Source organism: Nicotiana tabacum, chromosome 1 (genome assembly GCF_000715075.1).
Source record: "Nicotiana tabacum cultivar K326 chromosome 1, ASM71507v2, whole genome shotgun sequence".
NCBI classification, from domain to species: Eukaryota; Viridiplantae; Streptophyta; class Magnoliopsida; order Solanales; family Solanaceae; genus Nicotiana; species Nicotiana tabacum.
In genome coordinates, this window is record NC_134080.1 from 1703743 (window position 1) to 1722087 (window position 18345).

At 35.6% G+C, this 18345-nt stretch overlaps 2 protein-coding genes across 6 annotated transcripts; both read right to left on the reverse strand.

Annotated features, from left to right (window-relative positions):
* Positions 1–20: 20 nt before the first annotated feature.
* LOC107769344 (uncharacterized) lies at positions 21–4810 on the reverse strand. 5 transcript variants are annotated; one of them, XM_016588549.2, is made up of 5 exons: positions 4587–4810; positions 3049–3121; positions 2699–2852; positions 1469–1510; positions 21–1315 (listed from the first exon to the last, which is right to left on the reverse strand). In XM_016588549.2, exons 1-5 carry the CDS (start codon positions 4664–4666, stop codon positions 435–437), a joined length of 1230 nt encoding a protein of 409 aa, XP_016444035.1. In that variant the 5' UTR covers positions 4667–4810; the 3' UTR covers positions 21–434. The 5 variants fall into 5 exon arrangements, with proteins under 5 accessions (XP_016444035.1, XP_016444036.1, XP_016444037.1 ...); XM_016588550.2 differs by having other exon boundaries at positions 2999–3121; positions 4587–4801; XM_016588551.2 differs by having other exon boundaries at positions 3074–3121; positions 4587–4652.
* A 6436-nt stretch (positions 4811–11246) lies between these two features.
* Positions 11247–14397, reverse strand: LOC107769349 (aluminum-activated malate transporter 10). The gene is made up of 6 exons (XM_016588558.2): positions 13956–14397; positions 13378–13518; positions 13019–13291; positions 12826–12932; positions 12113–12256; positions 11247–12024 (listed from the first exon to the last, which is right to left on the reverse strand). Exons 1-6 carry the CDS (start codon positions 14293–14295, stop codon positions 11596–11598), a joined length of 1434 nt encoding a protein of 477 aa, XP_016444044.1. The 5' UTR covers positions 14296–14397; the 3' UTR covers positions 11247–11595.
* Positions 14398–18345: the final 3948 nt, after the last annotated feature.

Sequence of the window (18345 nt, forward strand, 5' to 3'; positions counted from 1 at the left end):
AACAAAATTGAAGAGAATACTTACCAGAAAATTTAATTACACTAACAGCGTGTACGTGTAAAGTACATTACTACATTAGGAACACGTCTTCATGAGACATCCAATGACCAAAAGGACACAATTCAAAAGTAGAACCAAGACTTAAAGCATTAATTTAAGTATCACGTCTGTCTCTGTCCACTATGTATCTAGAAAAATTATAAGTAACAGAGAGATCTTTGCAATTTAAAGGGAGCTTTAGCGTAGGTGGTAAAGTTGCTACCATGTGACTAGGAGATCATGAGTTCGAACCATGGAAACAGCCTCTTGCAAAAATGCAAGGTAAAGCTGCGTACGATGAACCCTTGTAGTCCGGCCCTTCCCCGGACCCCGCACATAGCGAGAGCTTAATGCGTCGGGACAGGAACTCTGGAAATACATGAAAGAATAGTCAGTTATTCGATTTCCTTAATCAGAGGCTTGCCCTCATTTTGTACTTTCTCCATTTTCGGAAGGTTTGTCTTACTCCCTATGACATCCACTAGTCGGCTCTTCTCTGCCTCGACAATGGCTGCTAAGGAAGACCATGCTTCTCGTGGCTGCTCGTGAGCCCAGCACATTATAAAATAAACTTTCCTTTCAGCGGACTTGAGCTTTGTTTTGATTTCAGAACTTCTGGACTTGCGAGGCTTCTCTGACTTCAAATCCTTCTCTGCGTGTTGAACTAGCCTCCTTAGATCGCAAAGTAAGCAAACTACGGCTGGACCCTTGAGATGAAAAAGGGCTATTGTATCATTGATTAGCCCCAACGCAAATTGTAAGCCACCCATGTGTCTGAAAGCCGGTGAACACGTTTGCTCCAGGCAATGCGATAGAGCTTCCAGCAGTGTCTCTGGTTGTCCCCCTTGACCAAGAACAGAAGAGACGCTCAACAAGACCGTGGCTGATCCTATGGGATCTGATTGCCAGTCACCATTGTAGAGGCGAAGAGTAAAGCAATAACTGTACATGATGTCAACAAGGTGAATAGCCAATAAAGGGGATGGTTTGGCTGCACTGAGCTTACAAACTGAGGGTAATGGAGAGTCGGGGCCAAGTGGAATGCCGTGTAAAGGACCACCTTCTATGTCATCTTCTGAAGATAGAGCTGCATCCTCCCTCACAAGTGGCTGGACTAATTGAGCTCCATCCCGACCAAGAGATATATTCCTGGCAGAAGGCTTCAACCACCATGGTTCCCAGGGTTTAATCAATTTGCTTAACTCTCCTGAGGCCACGGCTCTTTGAAAATGTTTCCTTTCTTCAGCAGATAGATCATCAAAATTTATCTCCTCCCCTGCAAATAAAAGGAAGCAGCCACCACCCCATCCCCGATCAGAGAAAAACATTAGTTGTAAGGACAAATAACCCAGCTGCACCCCTCCCCTGGAGCCCAAAATGTAAAAGAGAAAAAGAAACAGCAACAGAATATGATATTTCAGGAACATACCAGATAGAACTTTTTGAATAGTCTCCGCAGACAATGGGGAATCTGATGCAACAAAACCAATAAGCGAAAAATGAAGTTAAAAATTGCATAGCAAAATAAGAAACCTTAATTCATTTTGTCTTCAATAGTAACATGTTATGTCAGTTCTTCAATTTCACCAACTTTGTTGACAGTATGATAACCTGGATGGAGTATCCTTATCAAGAAAATGAATAATAATAATAATAATAATACATTAAAATAATAAAAATAAAACCTAGAGTGAGTATCGTACAAGATTCATTTGAACATCCACATCCCAAAGCAATGCAATACATGGAATACAAGAAGAATCCCGCAAAACAAAACTTCTTGAGCAAATCAAACTTTCCCCCTTGTTGTAAAGTACAACAAAAATTGTATCAACATAATTTCTTCTTTTACTGTAAATAAGCGGGGCTTAGTGCACAAGACTGCCCTTTTTTAACAACAACAACAACAACAACAACCCAGTGTAATCCCACAAGTGGGGTCTGGGGAGAGTAATATGTACGCAGACCTTACCTTTACCCCGAGGGGCAGAGAGGCTGTTTCCAGGAGACTCTCGGCTCAAAAAGGCAACAAGAGACACTATATTAGTACTATCAATAGACTCATAATAAAATAACATACAATACCATAAAATCCATAACATAACATAAATACCATAAAATAACAAAATAACAGCAATATAAGAGATACAGGAAATACGAGAAAGATGTAAGGTATACTAATAAACAGCAGATAAAGCCCATCATCAGTAGCTGATCAATAGCATCCTAAGACTAATTCCTAACTGACTAGTCTCACTCTAGTGCGCTGTAAAAAGAAATCATAATTTCCCCTAACCTACAACCTTAATGCTCGATCTCCATAATTCCCTGTTTAGGGTCATGTCCTCAGTAACCCTAAGTCACGCCATATCCTGCCTGATCACCTCTCCCCAATACTTCTTAGGTCTCCCTCTACCTCTCCTCGTACCCACCACAGCCAATCGTTCACACCTTCTCACCGGTGCATCAGTGTTCCTCCTCTGAACCCTAAGACTGCCCTTTTTTAAGATTGTAAAAAACAAAAACAATACTCCATACTGCTCCTCTAAACAAATAAGATAGCAATACACATGCCTAATAATTAATGAAATGTCATTCTTAGGAAATGCATCAAGCAGGAACAAAATTCATTATTGCAGACAACACAAGCAATGCTTACCATCTCCATCCATGGCGTCTGCTTCATCTTCTGAGTGGAATCGTTTTAGTATGTCCAGCATTTTTTGCTTACTCCCCTCATCTGATTGTAATTGTTGTAGTTCCCCCATGACATTCTCTCTCATGAAGGATTCAGTGCAACGAAGACTATGAGACTGCCAAAAATACCATTAAGAAAAATCAGGAATGATGAATAACAAGGGTCTCCACGACATATTGGACTTATAGCCATTCACAGGCTAATAATAACAACTCTCAGCATAGGCAGACTAGAAAGATATAGTAAACTGCAGAATATCACCTTCTTCTTTTTCAAGCTTCTTCACTACAAGGAATGAATCTCTCACTCACCTTGTAACAAGGAAGAGAGCAATACCGGGTATTACATCGAGGGCAGGTATACTGCGAAAATTGCTTTTGACAACTGCACAAAAAGTAGACGTTGCTATTAGTTTAGCCAAAGTCCACTCACAATTTTGATAGACACGTAACTTGCTAACCATGAAACTATCGGATTTTCAATTTCCCTATTATAATGAATGAGTGACAGGAAAGCTACTATAGGAATCAATGAAACCACATGCATACGCATACCCACAACAGTTTCAACCACCTAACTACAACTTTGCTTTTGGTCTTACCAAGATTACCTCAGAAACCAATACTTCTCACGTGCCTAGCATAGTAGATTGTCAAATAGGCAGGTTCAAAACATAGATGATGACGAAGTCAACATATTGGGCTAAGTGAAAAACTTCTTGTATCTCCTAGCATCGGCTACAATAGGCAGGAGCTATATAATAAAAGAAATATGTAGGTAAAACTTCCATGTTAATTGAGTTCAAATCCAGGAATTGATTCTCAATCATAAAATGATGCCCCTTTCACCTGAAATAATCTTTTCAACCTTCACATATCCCACAATGAAGGAAAAAACATATTCGACGTCAATACAATCAGAGGAAAGTATTAGATTTTGTTTAATTTTTTCTAGGGAGACTTGAATAACCCCAAAAATGAGGATTTTTACTTGAAACTGTCAAGTAGCTTGTTCAATTTTCAGATGGACTATTCAGTGACATGTCTGGTCGTCACTTCAATCACTCAAATGCTAAACCTGCCCCCGTCCATATTTGTACAAGCATAATATGTAACTAAGCTAGGCATTGTCTAGGCGCTCTAATATCCCCGAATAGGGAACTAGTCAAATTGTTAAGGCATGACGAAAAGTTCATCCAAGATACATCCACATAAGTTCCACTTGGTGAATTTTAAACAGGTCAAGCGGGTTACCAAGAAGAAAATGCAACTTTTGAACCTATTAGGTATACGCAATTGAGCAGTGAGCATTCTGATCCTAGAATGTACAAATCGCAATTTGAACCTGAAGTTTCAAATCAGTAGCTTTGGTGCTATGAGACATTACCAATGCATGATTTCATTCTGTTTTCGTCTGCTTGAGCCTAGGGTTTTGGGGTAGGGGTAAGGTATGCGTACACTTTGCCCTCTCCAGACCCCACTTATGGGATTTTATTGGGTTGTTGTTATTGTTGTTGTTGTTGTTGTTCTTTTTTCCTTAATCAAACCATAATATTACTAATTTATACAATCAGCCCAATTGCTGGCAAAGTTAATAATTTGTGACAAAATTGTTGTTGATTTTCAAAAAAAAAAACAAAAAAAAACTAGAAAAGCCACAAGAAAAAAAAAGCAAACAAAAGGGGCATACTTCGAGCACAACAAGTCAAAAACCAAAATCAATAATAAACCCATTGAGGGTTGAGCAAAAAAAAAAGCTCACAACTTGCTAAAGAAATTAAAATTAAACTAAATTAAGCAAGATTAAGAAACTGATATTAAAATCAAAGCAAAAAATACGTCATACTTACACCCGACAAATTATACGGGATGACGAGTTCAACTGGGACGAACTTGAGGCTGCCTCGGATGTTAAAATTGTCTCACCCATAACAAACAATTAAAGCAATAATTTAATTCAAGAGAAAAGATCAAAACTATGAAGCAGTACCTGACAGGAAAAATTTTACATGGGAGCAAAAAAAAAAAAAAAAAATTCCTGCACTTCTCTGGAAACCCCGCGAAGGTTTTTTTGTAAGGAAGAAGATGACGGGCTTCTTACTTCTGAATTCCAGTGGGGTTCCGGACTGGGCCATAGCGGGTAGACAAACGGGCTCAAAGTTATCGGGCCAGGAAATAGTGGGCGAAGTGCACGAACAGCCGTTTTTAGGAGAGCAAATTTCATTTATAGCCACTCGGGCCAAACCTATAACATCCGGTAGCCCAACATTACAATACACATTTTATAGCCCAAAATAATTCCAGTGGCTAGCCCAAAAGTACTGCTTTCTACCTTTTTCCTTCAGCAATTCGAATTTTTGTTCTGTGATTTCTCGATTGAGCTCTTCAGTTTCTCGATTCTCTGTTTGACCACATCGTTCTCGTGAAGAAGCTGGGATTTCTTTTGCTCCAGTGCCGCTATCTTCTGTTTCAGTACAGAGGTTTTCGACGCAGCATCGGATGTTTCGTCGACGGCGATCTCCACCGGCGCATCGTCATAAACCTCAGCCGTTGGTAATATTTTCATCCGCCATAATCAAACACGAAAATAGTAAGCAAAATTGTTGAAAAATGGAGAATAAATAAAATTACAGTTTACTTCAGCAGCCAAAAATACAAAAATTCTCCTCGAAATTTGAAAAACTAATTCGAAAATGAGTAGATCTGCAACTGTGAACAACTAATTTTTGACCACACCCAAATTTTATACTGTGAACAACTAATATATATAACATATTTGATCTTGGAACAGAAAGAAGAGAGGCGAGGGGGGGGGGAGAGGGAAAGAAAAGAAAATGGCATTTTTGAGGGTGAAATATATTCTGAACAATCTTACAACAACAACAACAACCCAGTATAATCCCACAAGTGGGGTTTGGGGAGGGTAATATGTACGCAGACCTTACCCCTACCCCGAAGGGTAGAGAGGCTGTTTCCAGGAGACCCTCGGCTCAAAAAAACAACAGTAGCCGATATATTAGTACCATAAAAATGCATAATAAAATAACAGCAATATACGAGATATGAAATACAGAATACGAAATACGAAATAGATGGCTGGTATAGTAAAACTAGCAGGTAAAGCCCTACATCAATAGACGACTAATGACATTCTTAGTCTAACTTCTAACTGGCTAGTCTCACTCTATTGTGTTGTAGAAATATTCACAACTCTCCCCTAACCTACAATCTTAATGTCATTCTGGACAATCTTATTGTTAAAAATTAGAGTTCTTGAGTGGAGTTTTCTTTACTCGAGTTTGTTGATGTTCGGCCGCGGTTCTAGATTTTTTATTTATCTGTGTGATTTTTTCGGAATTGAAGTTGTACTTACAGTGAATTTTCATTACATCTACTAAAAAGATCTTGCTTATTCAAGGTGAAGTACTGCGTTTTCTTGTTTATTCTAATATTTTTAGTATTATGAATTAAAGTTTTGTTGAAGAACTTGTATGAAATGTGTTAAATTTTATGTTATTAAGTTGTTGAAGTTATTATATTGAATAGCGAATTTGTTAGAAAAGGATTTTTTGTTCTAGTAAAGAGCATGGGTAAAATTTTCATTTTTTTTAGAAATGTTTGAACCTAAAATATTGATTTTCATTTGTTTTGGCACGAGATATGTTCGTTTAATTCCCTAAAGCCTCTCTTCGTTCTACTGTTTGAGTTGCTGAATTTTTTTAGTCTTTCTTTATCAACAAAATTAGTATCCATGCTCTTATATATTAAATGGTTGTAATTGTGAATTTTACAAGTTATTTACACAAATAATATGATAGCTGATTACTTTTTTTAGTTTATTTATTAAGTTCAGTGATGAATGTTTGCATAAGTACTTCTTTAAAGTTTCTAGATTTAAAAATAATAATAATTTAATGTAAGGTAGGTTTTGTTTAAATTGAAGCATATCAGTAGGAAAGCTTCATCATTCTGAATCTATTTTCCTTGCTAATTGTTTTCTCTCAGTCATATTTTATTTTTAAGACTTTAAAATCACAATGTTATAGTTAGCCTCTATTTATTTCTTGTCTCTCTAAATAAAAATGTAATAATGTTAATATGTTTGGAACTTCGAAAGTTTGCTAAAGTCATCTTAGGAAATTAATTTTGAGTTTGATAAATACTTTATAGTAGGAGTGATGTTACATTTGGACGAACTGCACATTGTGCAAATCTGCAATTAGTATAATACAAAAATGGTTGTTTTCCTATGTTTTGTCTTCTCTATTATTTATTAATGCCATATTCAAATATTTGTGTTAAGATTGGAATATCTTTACATATGTTGAAATAGGGAGCGAGATGAGTTAGGAACTAATTTAAGACTCGTTGTAATAAGTAAAAAGATATATACTAATAAATGTCTCGAATCTAAAAAAGGATCAAAAAAGATAAATAAACGGAATACTCTGAATAAGCTTGTATGCTTTAGGCGCATGTTAACCAATAAGTTATCATGATTATGTACACGTTCGCGTGATATAGTTATGATTTCCCAAATTAATTGCAAAGTATGCGTTTGCGCAACTTTGACAAAACAATCTTAAAAACAATAAAGTGTTATTAATTGCGTACACATACACGTGACATGATTCCTGACACACTAAGCAAAATGAATACACGTACGCGTGATTCGTTTCAAGATAATTCTATAATTTCAAATAATCAAGCAATTAAAAGCGGTTTAAGGCAAAAGTGCATAAATTTCTCTAGAACATAAAATATTCAGAATTAGTCAAGCCATGTATAATTATTTAAAGCGACTGTACTAGAATCAGGGAACTCGGGAGTGCCTTACACCTTCTCCTGAGTTAACAGAATTTCTTACCCGGTCTTCTGTGTTTCGCAGACTTAATCAGAGTCAATTTCCTTGAATTGGAATTTTAAAATAAATGGTGACTTGGGACACCGTAAATATTTATTCCAAGTGGCGACTCTTAAATACAAATGAATTAATTCCTTTTCAAATAATGTCACTTAAATTGGAAAAACTCCTTTCTTTCCTCTTCCTCGGGGAAAAAGGAGGTGTGACAGCTTGACGACTTTGCTGGGGATGATAACCCAGAACTTCTATTCAGAGTTTGAATTCGAGCTAGTAATGTGATCTATACTTGGCTTTATTAATTTGATGCTATTACTGTGTTTTTGGGCCTAATGTGCTAATTGCCACTTATTTACCACTTTGATATTATTTGAATTGTATTAAACCGTCTTCTTACGCCTCCCTTCTGGGTCTTCTGAATTTATGGCGCACACGTGCGCGTGACCCACTTTTCTGTTAGAAGTCATACCAATCAGAACAAGGTTGGGTCAAGTAACTAGGCCGGGTAGACTTCCGTGCTCCCAGTACGTGCCCCCACCTCAGCTCGAGTTATCCGCTTGGGTAAGGCAGGTCTAAAACACTCCCCCTAGGATTTAAACTTAGAATAACATAGCTTCATGTCGGATCCCTAGTAGGAACGTTTGTTTGCGTCATGTGCATTTGACTTTGGGAACTCAACATAGGGGTTGGGTTCGTCTAGGACAGGTGTACTCGAGAATTGCAAGACCATCCTGATGCATCCTATGTGCTACTTGTGCATTATGTTTGATTTGGAAAATATCGATATTTACCCCAAAAAGATTATTACAAAATAAGCCTGCATTTTTAAAAAAGTGTCATCCTATTCCTGAAATATTTACAAACTACGCGGGTCTGATTCTCACCAGATATGAGATACGTAGGCAACCTTCATCGTGCCCGGCCCCTAATTTTCAAAAATCCCAAAAAAATATTCTCTTTTAATTCTTTCTTTAGAAGTCTTTCTTTAAGATGTCAAATTCAAAAATCCACAAAATATTTTTCACCTTTTTAGAAGTCTTTCTCCCAAAAATTCAAAAAATTCAAAATAAAAAAATCGAAATCCAAAAATATTTCTTTCTTTCGAAAGTTTCCAAAAATGAAAACCCGAAAATATTTTCTTTCTTGTTTAGAAATCTTTCTTTCGAAATTTTTAATTTATATACACTATGTTTACATATTAGAAAATACACATTATATACAATTTTGATACATTGTTCAGACAGATTATACATTCACGATACAAAATACATTTGGGGTACACAAATATATACACTTTAGATACACAAGCACACTCGAGATAGGCTCAATATACACTAAGGATACACTGTCGAACTTAGGATACAATATTTATACATTGCAAAATAATGTTGGATTACTAACACCTTCTCAATATACACCTTCTCAAGTTAACATAGTAAAATATTGTAAATACTGTCACGATGAAATCTCAATTTGGATTTGGTTGAAAATCAATTGAACTTTTCTCAACTATTATGTTTTCCACTTATATGATTGAAAAAGACTAAGTCGAACTTGGAAATTAACTAAAGAAAGGAGATGAAAATCACCACCAATTATGTGTGAGAACTCCTAAGAAAGAAAACCTTTTGGAGGGAAGGGAAAAAAGGATTGGCGTGTGGTTTAATGTAAAAAGAAGCTTCACTCCTTTGTTTGGTCATAGAGCAACACTTGATATTTTTTAAAGTTGATGTAAGAAGTTTTGATTTTTAGGCCTCGTTTGGCCATACATTTTGGCAACGTTTTTTCAAATCTTTTTTGAAAACATTGTTTGTTCATAGATTAATGATCTATTTTTGAAAAATTTCTGAAATTATTGTTCAAGTTCCCAAAATCTAGTTTAGGGTAGATTTTGGGTGAAACTTGTTCTCCCACTTACAAAACTTCAAATTTTTTTCAAATAAAATATATGTCCAAACATAATTTTAACTTTCAATTTTTTTTTTTCAAAACTACTTCAAAAATTATTTTTTCAAGTTTCAACTAAATTTATGTTCAAACGCTAGCTTATTGTTTCCATTGAATCAAAGACTTAATTGTAATGTAATAAGGTATTACTGTTGGGAAAATAGTAAAATAATTGTTAGCTGATGAAAAAAATCTTGATTTTTTAAAATAAGGTTTTATGTTCAATCAAAGATTTTTAATGTTAACAGGAATAAAGTGGGGAAAAGGTGTTAGAATTAAAAGAATTGAAGAAAAAAAAAATATAGAAAGAGTAAAAAGTAAGTGTGATACGTAAGAAAGAGAAAATAATTTTGTATTGGGAAGGAAAACTATCTAGGGAAGATAAAAAAGTAAGAAAGAGAAAACAATTTGGTGTTGAGAAGATAAAAAAATTAGCACCAAAATTTACTTTTGTGATGGACTACAATTTGATATTAGTTTTACCCGATTGGATATTTCGGGTTACGTGCAAAACTTTGGGCTAATACTTTTTTTAACCGCCATACACGGTATTTTTCTCTTTTTAGGAGGGATCGTTACACAAATAGTCGACCAGATTCTATAATTAATTTTTATAGCCAGTATACATATACATTGATTATAGGAAAACTTACGGAAATATCTCAAATAAGTTTCAACTTACCAACCTCTAGTCATTAGTCATAGACTTACCAAAACTAGTCAAACACATATAAAAATTGAAAAAACAAATAATTAAGGTTTTTTCTCTCAAAGAATCACATGCAAAAATCTCCTTTCAAGACGGAAAGGAAATTTCATGGATGAGGTAGCAAATAGAGTGATGAAATAAAAAATATATATATATAATATTCCAAAAATCTAAGCAAAAAGGGACCATTTTCAATGGGTATAGTTGAAATTCATTGAAAACATATAGATAAGTCAATATACAAAATTTGAGGAAGATTGGAGGTGATTTGGACTAGTTTGGTATCAAAATTCGTAATTAAATCGAGTTCAAAAAATCCTTTTGCGACACATGTATCAAACATATATCACGCATACAGGTATACATGGATATACATGTGATACACAATTGATACACATATGATACATATGTGATACACAAATGATACACATATCATTTTTTTCATGTTCAGCTTTAAACTCCATTAAATCGTCCCAAAAATGAGTTTCAAGCTCCTTAAGATGTACCCAATCTGTTCTAATAATATCCACTCAAAAGAAAGTAAAAAATTTAATCGTTTTTTTTGCTATAAATAGCTAATTGGCTAATATTAGTAATATTTTATAAATTGACCAATTTTTGTAATGAACTACTTATAAATGGACATAGCTGATAGTTTCCCTTGATTATATACAATTATACATATATTATATATGAATTTTATATATATACATTCATCAACTATTTTTAGTTTGAACACTAGCGGATGCACATAGAGAGTTGTGGGTGCTTAAGCACCCATTAACTTTGACCATATTAATTAATTTACATAGGCAACAATACAAATATCTAGATAAATATTGAGTGAGCACCCACAAGTAAATTCATTTTTCCTCTTCTTTTGAAGTTTTTATCGGCGAACACCCATAACTTTAAAATCCTGGATCCGCGATTGAGTTTGAAAGCGTTATTTAAAGAATAGTCGAAGCTTATAAGGTCAAATTTATCCGTTTCTTCAAACTCCAAACCGAGAATGGTATTAATATACAATACAACAACAACAACCCAGTATAATCCCATTTAGTGGGGTCTGGGGAGGGTAGTGTGTACGCAGACCTTACCCCTACCCTAGGGTAGAGAGACTGTTTCCAAATAGACCCCCGGCATCCTTCCCTCCAAGAACTTCCCACCTTGCTCTTGGGGAGACTCGAACTCACAACCTATGCATCAAATAAACAATTCGTACTAGCCACATATTATTTCATGAGCATGTTAAGAGTGGGAAAGTAGTACAACATGAGCCTTTGGTCACCTGAACATACTAAGACATTAAATATTGATTAAAGTGTATCTATTAGGACTACTAGTTTATGATTTTGATATCTGGTTTGCTTTGTTTGATCATCTCAGCATCTTCAATTTTGAATTTAGCCATTTTGGACAATTCTTCAACTGCATCAACAACTCCTTCAATCCTCACAGCAATTTCAATAACTAACGAAGCAAATGTTGCAGCTGGTATAATTTCCACCATTGGTATAACATTGCCTGTTGTCACAACTGGCTTTTCTTCATTCTTGGCCCCCTTTGGCACAATGAGCAATCCTGAGACTTGTTTCAGCTGAGTTTCCAGCTCTTGAATCGCGCTATTCTTTTCTTGGATTAATATATCAATTCTGGAGGATTTTCTCATAGTTTTCATGTTCATTGCTAGCTCTTTCAATATCTCAGATGTACTTGAACTTAATTGTTGGCAAGTATTATTGAGTTGTTTCCTTAATACCTCAGATGCCTATAACAGAATAATTTTCGCCTTTTAGAAAATTTTAGAAAAAAAAGGGATTAAATGACTAATGAATTTATGAATTCAGATTATAAACCTGATCTTTTTGATTGATACAGCTAGTTAGAGCTTCAATGCAACAGGCACAACTCCGCATCAATGCACTGATTTTAAGATAATATTTCCATGGATGTTGAAAGTTAAAATGTCCATGAGCTGGTTCCCATCTTGCAAAGTTGGCCTAGCAAATAATCCCATGTTGTATCAGTAAAAGACACGGAGGGGAGACTTGGCGTAACTACTATCATGTGACCAGGAGGTCAGGGGTTCGAGTCGTGAAAACAGCCTCTTGCAGAAATGCTGGGTAAGACTGCGTACAATAGACCCTTGTGGTCTATCAGTAAAAGATATGAAGGGTAGCCTTGGTGTAACTGGTAAAGTTGCTGCCATATGACCAGGAGGTCACGGGTTCGAGTCGTGAAAACTGCCTCTTGCAGAAATGATGGGTAAGACTGCGTACAATAGACCCTTGTGGTCTATCAGTAAAAGATATGAAGAGGAGTTTTGGCATAACTGGTAAAGTTGTTGCCATGTGACCAAGAGGTCACAAGTTCGAGCCGTAGAAACAACCTCTTGTAGAAATGCAAAGTAAGACTGCGTACAATAACCCCTTGTGGTCCAGCTCTTCCCCGGATCCCGCGCATACCGGCTGCCCTTTTATCAGTAAAAGATATATAGTACTAATACTAAGTTTGGTTTAACCCCGGAAAGTTGTCAAGGTTTTCTATGTTGATGTTGACAGAAACTTACCATTGTTTCTTCTGAGGCCTTAGAATTCAGCACACATTTGTAAGCTAGCATTTTCTTAGTATTTGTTGTTGTGTCTTCACTGTCACTAAAATACTCAGCTACACAACCTAAAAGGAGATTTGAGGACCAAATTTAAGACAATATAAATAATGCAATTTCAGAACTATATCAAAAGTTTAGGCAAAAGACTTACAATCTAAGGACTCTGCTTGCTTTTCCAAATTACTAATGACAAGTTTATGTAGCTCTTCACCAGCCCAAATTGGAAATATAAGAATGCTTGTAATAACACACAAAGAAGCTCCGATAATGATCGTTGATACTCTCTCGTGAGCCATGTTCAATAAGTTCTCAACGCGATATCCAGATATTGAAACCAAAGTAAAAGTTAGGATGAAGATCATAGCGCCATAATCAAATCGCGCTTTCACTGCAGGAATGAATCTTGAAAAGGTTGCCACTGAGGCTAATAGAGTGAAAGAAAAGAAAATAAGAACAGATAATCTATATTCCATATGCAGAAAGTAATGTTTATTTACAAAGATTACTCACCTAATATGAAAATGGAAGCTCCCATAATTATAGGCTCAAATCTTTTGCCTGATTGATTGGCAATCCAATGGATTCCTATTGCAAGAAATCCAGCTAAAAAAGTTCCAGCAGCTCTGTTTAAGCATTTGTAAAGTGTTGCACCTGCAAATTTCTTGAAATTTTTAGCCTTTCTCATTTTCACTATACAAAAAGAGTAAAATGAATGAAGGGGAGCCTTGACGTAACTGGTAAAGTTGTTGTCATGTGATCAGAAGGTCACAGGTTCGAGCCGTGGAAACAGCCTCTTGAAAAAATACACGGTAAGGCTGCGTACGATAGACCTTTATGGTCCGGCCCTTCCCTAGACCCCATGCATAGCGTAACTGGTAAAGTTGCTGCCATATGACCAGGAGGTCAAGGGGTTCGAGTCGTGGAAACAACTTCTTGAAAAAATACAGGGTAAAGCTGCGTACGATAGACCCTTGTGGTCTGACCCTTCCCGAATCTCACACATAGCGGGAGCTTAGTGCACCGGGCAGCCTTTTTAAAAATAGTAAAATGAAGTAAGTCAAAAATGTTTAGAATTGATGAATACCTACCTACAGTGTACTCAAAAACCACCACAACAGTCAGAACTGCCCACATTGCAGTTCCTCCAACACCTTCATACAAAGGTTTCATATAATAAAACAACGATACAACGCTTAGAGCTATTCCAACCTTGATACAGTGGATCACTTTTCTAGGTTCATTCATTCCTATGATCCATGCTTTCTCCAAAAATCTCCAGAATATCAAGATAATGTTTTTAAAGAAACTTTTAATTGAAATATATATTCTAGTTACAAGGCTTGATTCTGGTGGCAAAATCGCGGACGAGCCATCAGACATTCTAATCCTCCACTCTGTTGCACCAGCAGCAGTATTAATAGCATTCATGTTAATGTTATATAGCAGAAAAAATGAACTAGATGAACAAAAAGAACAAAGAATACACAGCTACAGATTATTGTGAATGTTAGTACTTCTTTAGGAGCTTAATGCCATGCACTACTAGAATTGATCTTAGATATATTAATGCATGTATATAAAGATGATGCTGATGTAAACAATTTGGCCAAATAATTAATTTTTTAAGAAATCCATTTTCTTTTTAAGAATTTGAAATACTATTTGAGTAGGTCATGACACAGTTGTTGCATTTCTCTATTTCACTTTTTTTTTCATCCGGTGTCCGGTACCCCATTGGAGCCCGACTATATACGGATTCACGCCGGGTAGGGCCTCATTTGGGGAGAAGCGTTCCCTGCCAAGGATTTTTCCATACCCAGGCTCGAATCCGAGACCTCTGGTTAAGCAGCACAGTGGGGAACCAGAATTTTCATTAGGGGGAGTCAAAATATAAAGAAACAAACTCACCAAGAAGTCAAGGGGTGTCATTATATAGTATATATACATATTTTAAAAAAAATTATCGAGCTAAACAGTGTAATTTTCCGATTAAGGGATGTCAAAGAATGCATGTGGCTCCGTCACCGAAGGAGCAACCCGCCGCTTCACCACATCCTTTCGTGGTGTATTTTGCTCTTTTTTATTGTACATGAATAAGCTAAGTATCAAATATCCGTTCATTTTATAAAGCAGTGAGTTTATAAATAATAAAATTCTCTCAAGATAGTAGGTCTAAAGAAAACCAAAAATCCATCACAGTTTGGCTTAAACAGCTGGTGGTCACTAACTAATCCTTACTTTAAAGTATGGTTTAGGTAAGCTCATTGTCTAATATTAGCTTTCCAGTTATAGTAATCCTTTTAGATTAGTGCTTCTTTCATCAGAATCCTCTTGCTATCAGTTTCTGACGATTAGCTTATCTAGCAAAATCACTTAATATTATGCTTTTTAAGTTTGTTTATAGTCTTTTTCTGCTATCTTAGTTTTAATGTTTTATGGTGGTATATTCTGATTTGAGCTTGGGATTTTTAATTAATTCTTTTTTCCCCAAATTGAGAGGAATAGAGGATTTATTTCCATTATAGCATCTAATGGTGTGACCTATCCGTCAACCAAATGATCATTAAAATAATTGAAAATAGCACGGGCTAGCCAGTTTTCGGATTGACAATTGAAAAATAGCCAGCGTTTGTAAAGTCATTGAAAAATAGCAATTATTTTGCTGCACACGGAAAGTTCCAGTATAATATATTGGAAGATTGGTGCACCTGTGTATGAACTTCCAGCATATTATGCTGGAACTCCAACACACGGAAAATTCCAGCATAATAACTGGAGATTGGAGCACTCGTGTATGAACTTTTAGCATATTATGCCGGACCAGTATATTATGCTGGAACACTAGTATATTGTGTTGGAAGTCCAGTATATTATATTGGAACTCCAGTATATTATGCTGGAATATTTTCCAGATTTTGAACATTGTTTTCATTCATATTTATCTTTACATGAAAAGTGGCTAAATTTCGATTACTTTTAAAACTGTGACTATTTTTTAATTACCACTTGTAAATCTGGCTATTTTTTAATTTCACCCTTAAAACCATGAGAGATCAAGGTCCAAATCTCACTAGAAAAAAAAATATAGGACGAGTTCTTTTCATTTACCTAAATCTTGATAGGAAGAGTTACATGAACGTACGTGATGAAATAGTCGAGGTGCATGTAAATTGGATCGATAATATTGTGATCAAGATATTATTTACGTTATAGAATAAACTATAGTGAGTCTAAAACCCTTTCGGTATTGGGGTTCTACCAAAGTTGGGAAAAAAATTAGGCCATGAATGGACCCATCTAATGTTTGGTTACTAACTTTATATTAAATCAGGTTTCAGTTGGTTTCTTGTGCTTTAATTTGAACTGTTACAGCACTTATCTCCACTATTATTGCACTTATTTGAGAAAATACTTAGGTTATCAAAAGGTTGATTGCTGCTTACTCCGTTGTCAATTTCTCTGTCTAAATGATCAACTAATTCTACAGTCAAATTTCCAGACTTTTTTCTTTCTTCAAGTAAGTTTCAACCATATTACACCTGTCCTTTTCCACCATCAGTATTTAAATAGTGTAGCTATTAGAGGATTCATGTGTCACTATTTTCATTAATGGAATATAACCATGCACTATTTTCTTTTATAAACTGCAAATATCCGACGGCTAGTGGCGCACGGTTCGAAGCTCGATACATAATATGTGTGGCTTTGAGACTCAAGCCTTATGTAAGAGCTTTAACTTGGTACAGAGGAGTCATTTTTATTTATTTATTTTAGGTCTGCACATAGAACCGAGGGTCTATTCGAAACATTCTCTCTATTCTTACAAGGCAGAAGTAAGCTCTGCGTACACACTACCCTCCTCAGAGCTGTGATGACCTAAAGGGTCATCTTTCGTTTTAAAATTCGATTTTGTGCTCCGAGACCTTGGAAACCCCATTTTTTTCCTCCTCGATTTGCGTGCGCAGTCCGGACGAGCTCCCGGAATGCCTTATATGAAAATTTGAGGAAAAAAATATTGAGTTTTACCTTTAAAAATTAATTTAAGTTGACTTCTCCAACATCCAGCGACCCTCCAGCCCCAAAACGCTAAAGACGTTGCTCACATAGTGGAGGAACAGACATAGCAGCAACAGTAACGACAAGGAGAGATTAGTGAGGAAATAGTCTAAGTTTTGAGAAATTTTCTTCTCTATCTTCTTGAAGATTTCAGAAAAATACTTGTAATAAAGAGCATCTTGTTTGAGTATTAGTTTGTGATTACATTTCAAAAAAAAAGAAGAAAAAGATCTATATAAAAGTATTTCAGTTTCTTCTTTGAATTTGGCTCCATCTAATGGAATACATTTGAGTCGCCTATGTGAATTCAGATTTGCCGTTGTTGCTGCTTCATTTCTTTTAGGTTATTTGATTTTTTTTTCGTTTCAAAAATTACAGAATTCGATTGAGGTTGAGTTGAGTTTGAGTTCGTCCGGCGAAGTTCAGTCAGTCTGTTGCCGACGAGGTTCGCGGTTCAAGCTAATCCCTGTTTTCATTCTACAGTCGCATCTAGCTCACCAAAGATTGTCGTAATTGAATTTCACTAATTAAAAGGAAAGCAACTGAGGTCAATTCTTTACCTTTCGATTCTATTTTTATCATTATAGATGTCTTTTGGTGTTTCTCTGCCTCACTTATCCTTATATGATGAATGTGTTTGTTTTGTTGTGCTTTTGGTATGAATACCTTATCTTTAATATGATGAATGTGTCTAATTTTTGTTCTTCCTGTTACTGGTTTAACACGTCATAGTTGTGAGGATATTGGATCCTTTTAGAAGATAGTTATTTGGTTAGATTGATTTAAAATTATTCAATTACGTTGAACTCATAAAAATTAGCTACAAAAGGATATTTGGATCGTGGAGGTGTTAATTAGGATTAACCGAAGCTCGGGACTTCATCTTGGCCTATTGTGAAGTTGATAAAAATAGATTTGAAGTATCGTACAGAATGTTAAGACTTTAGGTAATTTTCTTGTTGTTATTTTATTTTGTTTAATTGGTCAGTAGGAGCATGTTTAGGCCGTCATGCTCGGGTAGGCAAAACATAAGTCGCTTCTTTTATTTTATTCGAGGCGAGAGGTCGTTTCCTTTAGTTTATTATCCGAGGAATGTCCTGCGAAATTTGTATATATTTTTATTTGGGGTATGCTCCGAAGTATTTGTATTTGGAGGTCGAAAGTAGAACTTGTAGTATTTTTATTTTTATTTTTATTTTATTAGGTGGGAACGACCTCAAGCCTATTGTGTGTTTATTTTTTTCCTCAATTTGAATATTTTTAAAGCCGGCTAGATCAAATATGCAACCGTACTAGTTACGAGACTTGGGGAGTACCTAACACCTTCTCCCCAAGTCAAATGAACCCCCTTACCCGAATCTCTGGTGCAGAATCAGTTTTGGAGTCCAAAGTGTTTAAAAAGGAAACAGCATCTTTATAAAA

Bases quoted from the DNA above. Each gene is read 5' to 3' on its own strand.
- LOC107769349 (XM_016588558.2), bottom strand. From the start codon at position 14,295: ATGAATGCTATTAATACTGCTGCTGGTGCAACAGAGTGGAGGATTAGA. The intron at 13,292-13,377 runs GTGAGTAATCTT...TCACTCTATTAG, and splicing joins AGCTTCCATTTTCATATTAG to CCTCAGTGGCAACCTTTTCA. The intron at 12,257-12,825 runs GTAAGTTTCTGT...ATTATTTGCTAG, and splicing joins AGGCCTCAGAAGAAACAATG to GCCAACTTTGCAAGATGGGA.
- LOC107769344 (XM_016588549.2), bottom strand. From the start codon at position 4,666: ATGGGTGAGACAATTTTAACATCCGAGGCAGCCTCAAGTTCGTCCCAG. The intron at 3,122-4,586 runs GTAAGTATGACG...CTTTTTGTGCAG, and splicing joins TCCCGTATAATTTGTCGGGT to TTGTCAAAAGCAATTTTCGC. The intron at 1,316-1,468 runs GTATGTTCCTGA...TTTTATTTGCAG, and splicing joins TATTCAAAAAGTTCTATCTG to GGGAGGAGATAAATTTTGAT.